Raw genomic sequence first — 6923 nt, 5'->3', positions numbered from 1 at the left:
GAGCACATCATAATCCTTTTACTAAAAAGGTGGCAATGAAGGCAATAATGGCCATTCAATCCAAAACAAAGTTTCCTCCTTTTACCTGGTAAGAGGACTGCTCGAACCCTGAAGTTCTTGAAGCTCGTCTTCAGTGCTGTTCAGCAGCTTCTCAAACGTGTTCTTCTTCAGCCAGTCACTGGTTCCCACCTTCTGGTAGTGTGGCTGTGTGACGAACAAATAACACATTGTTTTAAAATCTTTGATTAAAACATGTTAGGATTTAATCCTGAGGATTATTGATATCTGCAGTTGTAAAGAACTTACTTTGAGGATCTTGTGCACAGGAGTTAATAAATAAGTGTGGGCAGACTGTTTCATCTCAGTCAGGACCTGCAAACAGTTTTTCTGCACATCCTCTGGGAACAGATCGTGCTTCTCAAAGAAGTCCCTTTAGACAGACCACACAGGACACATTAGCTCACAGTGACGTATTCGCCTTTTATGATGAAGTTAAAATCTGAATTTCCATCTAACTGGATCAGAAACATACCTGAACTGTTCGACACAGCTGAGGTTTGCCTTTATGAAAGCTTTGCTGTGCCGTTTGTTCTGCCTTATGATGTCTTCATGAAACTCTTTATACCTGCAGAAGATTAAGAACAGCTTTCACTTTTATTATCTTGTTATTACCAAACATTAAACTAAAATGTATTTTCAAATGACAATATTTAAAAGACAGCCTTGTGAAGCCTTGTTACCTCTGCATGAAGTCTGTCAGGTTGGATGTTATTTCCTGGGCCTTGTGTCGGTCTCTTACAGTTATATGTGCTGATGTCACGATGCCGTTGATCAACTGAAGACAAATGGATTGACAAATCAGTGGCAGTTTTAAGTACTCAAAGCACTTTACACAGCAATGCACTTCCATCATTTTCAGATCCAGTTAAACACCAGGAACCAAACCCAGTGCTTTACAATGTTAGTGACAAACCCAAGTGATTAAACTACAGAACCATGGGAGGGTTCGAAACTGTGACTCTGATCCGACAGTAAATGAGTTTCTATAAATGACCCAAACAAAAATAATGTCTTCCTTGTTTGTTAATCTTTTCCTCAAAGTTTCTCAAAGTCTTTTTCAGTTTGGTTAATATGTGCAGCAGGCTGGAAAATATTTGTCGGCACTTCTTTGGAAAGTTTTAAAGTGAATAACAGAGTAAATGTGATGCACATTTTGTTCTCCTCAAAACAATGCTATGTCATTACTTCAACAACAATTTTTTCTTCCACTTCTTGGGCCTCCAGGCTGGTGGCGTCCGGCATATTTGTCCCCACAGCTGGTCCTGCTCTTCCTCAAGGTTGATGGCTTTCACTGCTGAAATCAAAGCAGACACCTCTTCCTCACTGCTGAGAGAAAGACTCTGCTGCACCGTCCGCTTTATACACTTTTCAAGGGCTTCATAGTCTGCAGCAAGCTTTTCTACTGCTTCCTCGTGATCTTTGAGTGCATCAGCCTCTGTTATCTCTCCAAACAGATGTTTCTCCCTGTCTATCAACAGTTGAGCGGCTTCGAACAGGTATTGTCCTTCAAGGCATTCCTCAAAAGTAGGAGTCACTGGTGGACAAAAACAAAGATAAATAATCTTCAAACAGTTCATATTTCTCCTAAAATCAAGTATTTATCATTTCTGGAAGAAATGGAGAACCTTATTTCTGTAACAGAGGTGTTTTTCACACATCAGCACTATTTCGTGGAACAACTATAACATCAATTTCCTTTCTTTTTTTAATATGTCACACAAAACATAATTTAGTTGAGATACAGAGGGTTAACAGGAAATAGCTAATAACAGCTGGATGTATGTCACCTACCAACTGGCCGCTCTTCTTCAGTAGGTGATTGGTGTCCATCAGTAGTGGAAGGACTGTTGTCGCTGGGTTGATCTGTGGGGCTTCGCCAGAACTTTTTAAACCATTTTCCTCCAGCTCTTAAAGTTTGTTCAGGGGAACTGTTGGACGTGCCTGTTGTGGATGAACCCGACAGTGTCCGCATTCTTCTCCAGGTCGTAAAACGTGACCAACAGGCCAAGAAAGGTGCTGAGAAATCTGCAATTTAAAAAAAAAACTGTTTTAATTTACATTTTTTTTGTATGATTGGCATAAACGAAACATTTTAGCCTTGTGTATAGCATGACCGTGAAATTAAAAATAGATTAAACCATAAATCTGCAATATGTACATTGTCATAATACATAATAATCAATAAATAAATACATTGAATTGCGTTGAATTCCAATAAGATTACATAAAGAACAATTGAAACTTTCATGTTTCATGCAGGAAGGAAGATGAAAAAACACTTTTTACAGAACAACACATTTAAAAATGAGACATAAACACATCAGCCCTAACATAACAAAGAAAACTACTGACATCAGAAAAAACACAAAACATCATCCAATCTAATTACAACAATACGCCAAAGTAAGTCTGTAAAAAGTATTTTTGTGGCCAAACAAACTATCCACATGATATATATCTATAAAGAACATAAAACATCTTTCAGATTCTACGTCACAGTCACTGCTTTGAAAGTAACTGCAGCTGCTGTGAGCTTTTATGCCTAACGAGACAAGCTCCTCCTGCTCAGACCATGTAGGGAAATTTCACAGAGACCCACAGAGCCACGCATGCAATCCCTCCCCTTCCAAAGCACACAGTCACACACAGACACGCACGCACACTTAACCAGATTTTTTTGCAGGTCAGAAAGTCTCGGTGCATAGTATGCTTTGGATGGCACTGACAAATTAAGACTTTTGCTTTTGTTTGGTGACTCAGTGAAACATCGAGCTGACTGTTATGACAAAGAAACATAAAATTAATTAAAATAAAATGGTTGAAAACAAATCTGAACAAGTACTAAAATGATTTTTCTTTCTGCTAAATGATGTATCCTTGCAATTTTCTGTTGTTACAGCAGCATTCAGGACCAGAATAACACACTAATGCAGTCACAAAAGTAAATGATGCTTTAACTTGGTTTGGGTATCAGTTAATTATTAAAGGTTTATTTGTACATGTGAACAGACTCTTTAGATCTGTTATTTTGTTTTAATACAGAAAAAGTCCAGTATGACTTACTTACTTATTTTGGTTTCATATTGTTCTTTCTGGTGTTTACATTGCGTCTTTTAAACGACTGACATCCACTTTGACCTTTCTGCTGCTGTGTGGATACACACTGCAGGTATATCTTTTACTAAGTCAAACAAACATTTATCCAGGCCTGGGTTACAGAGGGCTGCAGTCTACACAGAGACACCCAGATCTCTCTCTCCCTAGCTCTTCCAGTATAGGGCACTGAGCTGTTCCTGGGTCATCCAGGAGAATCTCTCCAGTGTAGGGGTGTGCCTGAGGGCCTTATCCCAGCTGGATATGCTTGAAAGCTCTCACCTAGGGGGCTCCCTAGTCACATATCCACACCAGTGGCTGCTTTCCATGTGGAGGAGCAGCAGTTGTGAGTCCCTCCGAATGATTGAGATTCTCACCCCATCTCTAAGTGAAAGTCCCCCTACCCTCTTAGAAAGGTTATTTCCAGCATTTGTATCCACAGTCTCATGTTTTTGGTCACTACCAAGAGTTCTTGGCCATTAATGAGAGTAGGAACATAGACCAGCTAAATGTCACCATTTAATTTAAGACAAATAGCATCAAACACCATTTCTACAATTTGTATGAGTCCTACAGTCCTTTCAAAAGGACACAGTGGCCTCTTTGTTGATGCCACATTAGTGGCGGTTGGGCAAACAGAGTACACAGAGCAGAAAGGATTTTACTCAACATTGTGGAGGAGGTGCCAGGAGATGAGTTGGAGCAAGGCAGGATCAGACAGGAAGGTGAAAGCTGAGAGGAAGAGATAAAAGCTTTGAGGATGCCCAACAGGGAGAATGTGTTTGTAGCCACCCCCTATAATAATATGTACTGTTTAATGCAGCGCCCTGAAGGCTTTAAGTATTATGATGTCTAGATGGAGAAATGACAACAACACATACACGCACAAACCCCTGCGTAGGCTCCTCTAAACCCTTTAGCTCCTTGCTCTGTTGCGCTATATAAACACCAGTCCATTTAAGATGCCTTTCTTTCTTTATCCTGATCTGGGAGATGTAATTATTGGACTAACAAAAAGAGAATGACAAGCACACACTCGAACACTTTGGGAGGAAATCCACGCAGGTGCAGGAAGAACATGCAAACGCTCCACATGAAGGCCCCGCTTGTTGCTGTAGAGCGCTAACCACTAAAGTGAGGCACAAAAGGTCAAAACCAGTTTTGTTTTCTTGCTCTGGTGTTTTTTCAGATCTAAGGCAATTGTTCTTCCCCTTCAAGGCACTCTATGATTTCATACAAAATTGCAACAGCAATTGAGAAACATTCAAAGTGTCTCTTTTGCAATTTAAATGACTTCAACTGATTTTTATAGTAACATTTTTGTCAGTTAAAAGTGTCAGCCACATTCGACCTGTGTGGTTTTTACTGCCTATAACTTAAATCTGCTGCTGTGATACAGTAACAGTCTTACCGTTCACTCTGTAGGATCTGCAGGATCTGCGGGGGAAGCAGCGGGGAAATGTCGAACACATTTTTCCTTAATGCAGCAACTAACAGTCGAGTCTCAGCAGCAGATCAACTCAACTGAGTCGAGGATGAGATGCAAATAAGTACGCAAATACCATTTGATGTGAGGATGTTGGCAAAGTCACACAGTGAGAAACACTTCTCCGTTTACTGTTTTTGCACCTATATGGGCTTCCTCTGAGTTTGCACCTATGATATGAGAGTGAAACTGTAAAACCTCATAGTGGGTGAGATGTGTTTAAGAGGCAAAATCTCACATTCACTCAGGAGCTTAATAACTTAATTCCACATATATATATTTTGCACACATAATACTTGCTTTTGTACAACTACTGTTCATAAAACATCTAGGCAAAAGGAGGAACATAAAGGATATTTTCACTTCCTTAAGAAAAACAGAAGTGTCAGGCCACAACAGATTTAACACTATTTTCTACTATTTGCCACAAAAATGTGAGGTATCCTCCAAACAGCGCTTAGCTTACATGCATGTGACCTAAACGTACTGGTATTGTTAACAAAAGAAGTAAGTAGCAATACATTTATTTCAGGGCTATGAAAGACATTTAAGCTCTGTTAAAAACTGCAACTAAATCACTGATAGTAATGTCTGAGTACTCTGAGGCCCAGGAACAAAACCAAAATTCCAAATGGGCACCCTGGACTGCTTTGAAAAATGTGAAGGAAGTCATACATTTAAGTATATCTTGACAGGTTTTTCAGCTTGTCTTAATCATAAAAAGAAGGAAAAGTTGTATGGCCCTATGGCCATTCATACATAAAATAAAGAGAGGATGAATAGTTGCTACTACCAATAGTACCTACAAGAAACTGTTTGCCATTTTTCTTTTCTTTTCACAGGTTTCTGTGATTCTTTCATTTGAAAGTTTAGAAAACACTCATAGCTGGATGTAAAGTTTAGATTCCCTTAAAACCCAAAATCTTAACTGATTATTATATTTCAGTTCTAGTTTTTTGTTTTCGGGGGAGTCACATAGAGGAATTGTATCTTTTTACACAAAACATGTTGATGTTGATATCTCTCTGTGTCTCACGCACATATAGACTGTACTACCCCTTATCAGTAAGCTTCCTATTTCAAACTCTACTTGAGCTTTTAAAAAGATTACACACTTAATTTGTGTTTCTCTGGTTTCAAAATCAGGCTTTCAACCTATTTGGGGATAATAAATTAGAAATGTATCCTACCGTTTAACTCTGAGTTTGAACTGACAGTGGAAAGTGGAGTTTGACAAACGTGATGGAAATATAAATGTTTAAATTGCCAACAAAGTTAGGCCACTGGAGAAAATGAAATTTTGAAGAAATCTGCTGGTCTTTTAATCTGAGATTGTTTCCTGAAATAAAATATAGAGAATCCATTTCAGACTTTAACCAAACCAAATGTAAAATAAAGAAATTGTTGCTCTAGTATATTCATGTTTCAAGTATTACCCCCCCCCCTTTTTTTTAAAAAAAATATAATTGTAGGGGCCTTTAACTTGAATACATGAAGATCATTAATTGGGATGCTGTAAAACAAGCTTTTTGTCTCTCCTGTTTCCAGAAGAGGAAGCATTTTCATGTTTTTTGCTCATAATATCTTAATTTTAAATTCTTTCCCACAATGTCACAAGACATTGGTGCAACTTGACATGTAACCACAGGGTTAATACAAAATAGTCTTTGCAAAAACATATGAGGCTAAATGAAAAAGTGAAAGTATCAGAACTGTTGCCTTCTAAGTTCTGTGATGGAGGAAAGCAGCTGGTGAAACAGGAACTGGCAGACACCGCAATTACCAAAGCCAGAGCGAGTGGAACTATGGTTCTGCTATAAGACAAGGGAGACTTTACAGGAAATAGCCCCGTTATTATTCATCTGCTGCTGCATTTTCCAGATGTCTGCAGTTATTAATGCTGGGATGTTGCGAGAGGAGGTCAAAGGTGTTCTTGTCCAAGCAGAACCAGGAAAAACACAGAAACCATGATACGCATACCCATAATTTCCACTCATTTTGCATTCTGAAGAAGACAACACAATCTGAGAACATATTTACACTTTTTTTAATGTAGCACAAAAGCCTTGACTTCATATCAAAAACTAAGATTTGCTCTTTATGTGTTATCTTATGGATGCAAAAGGTCTCAAAGGAAATAAAGAACTTGACAATGAAGGTCAACAGAAGTAATTGCTTATTTAAAAATATACATTTTTACACAGTCATTTGGCAGCACGGTGGCACAGTGGTTAGCACTGTTGCCGCACAGCAAGAAGGTCCTGAGTTCAATTCCACCATCAGG

At 38.7% G+C, this 6923-nt stretch overlaps 2 protein-coding genes across 2 annotated transcripts in view; both read right to left on the bottom strand.

Moving 5' to 3' along the window:
- LOC102294818 (tumor necrosis factor alpha-induced protein 2) overlaps positions 1-1166 on the bottom strand; it is a gene marked incomplete at its 3' end in the record, with an annotated part of 3588 nt that extends 2422 nt beyond the window's left edge. Inside the window, 5 exon segments of the mRNA XM_042212862.1 lie at positions 86-102; positions 105-204; positions 307-430; positions 533-625; positions 741-1166. Of these exon segments, the coding sequence (XP_042068796.1) occupies positions 86-102; positions 105-204; positions 307-430; positions 533-625; positions 741-913 (507 nt within the window).
- Positions 1167-1241: 75 nt separating this feature from the next.
- Positions 1242-4693, bottom strand: LOC106633706. Its single transcript, XM_014340690.2, has 3 exons — positions 4565-4693; positions 1852-2085; positions 1242-1594 (listed from the first exon to the last, which is right to left on the bottom strand). Exons 1-3 carry the CDS (start codon positions 4623-4625, stop codon positions 1242-1244), a joined length of 648 nt encoding a protein of 215 aa, XP_014196176.2. The 5' UTR covers positions 4626-4693.
- Positions 4694-6923: the final 2230 nt, after the last annotated feature.

Source organism: Haplochromis burtoni, unplaced genomic scaffold (genome assembly GCF_018398535.1).
Source record: "Haplochromis burtoni strain Fernald_Lab_line unplaced genomic scaffold, NCSU_Asbu1 Contig_396, whole genome shotgun sequence".
Classification (NCBI taxonomy): Eukaryota; Metazoa; Chordata; class Actinopteri; order Cichliformes; family Cichlidae; genus Haplochromis; species Haplochromis burtoni.
Note: the sequence above shows the minus strand (reverse complement) of the source record. Positions and strands in the feature narration are given on the sequence as shown.

What these genes read in the sequence shown, in the direction of transcription:
- LOC106633706 (XM_014340690.2), bottom strand. Translation starts at nt 4,625, where the DNA reads ATGTGTTCGACATTTCCCCGCTGCTTCCCCCGCAGATCCTGCAGATCC. An exon ending in CAGATCCTACAGAGTGAACG is followed by an intron (nt 2,086 to 4,564) that starts GTAAGACTGTTA and finishes TTTAAATTGCAG; the next exon opens with ATTTCTCAGCACCTTTCTTG. An exon ending in TGAAGAAGAGCGGCCAGTTG is followed by an intron (nt 1,595 to 1,851) that starts GTAGGTGACATA and finishes TTTGTCCACCAG; the next exon opens with TGACTCCTACTTTTGAGGAA.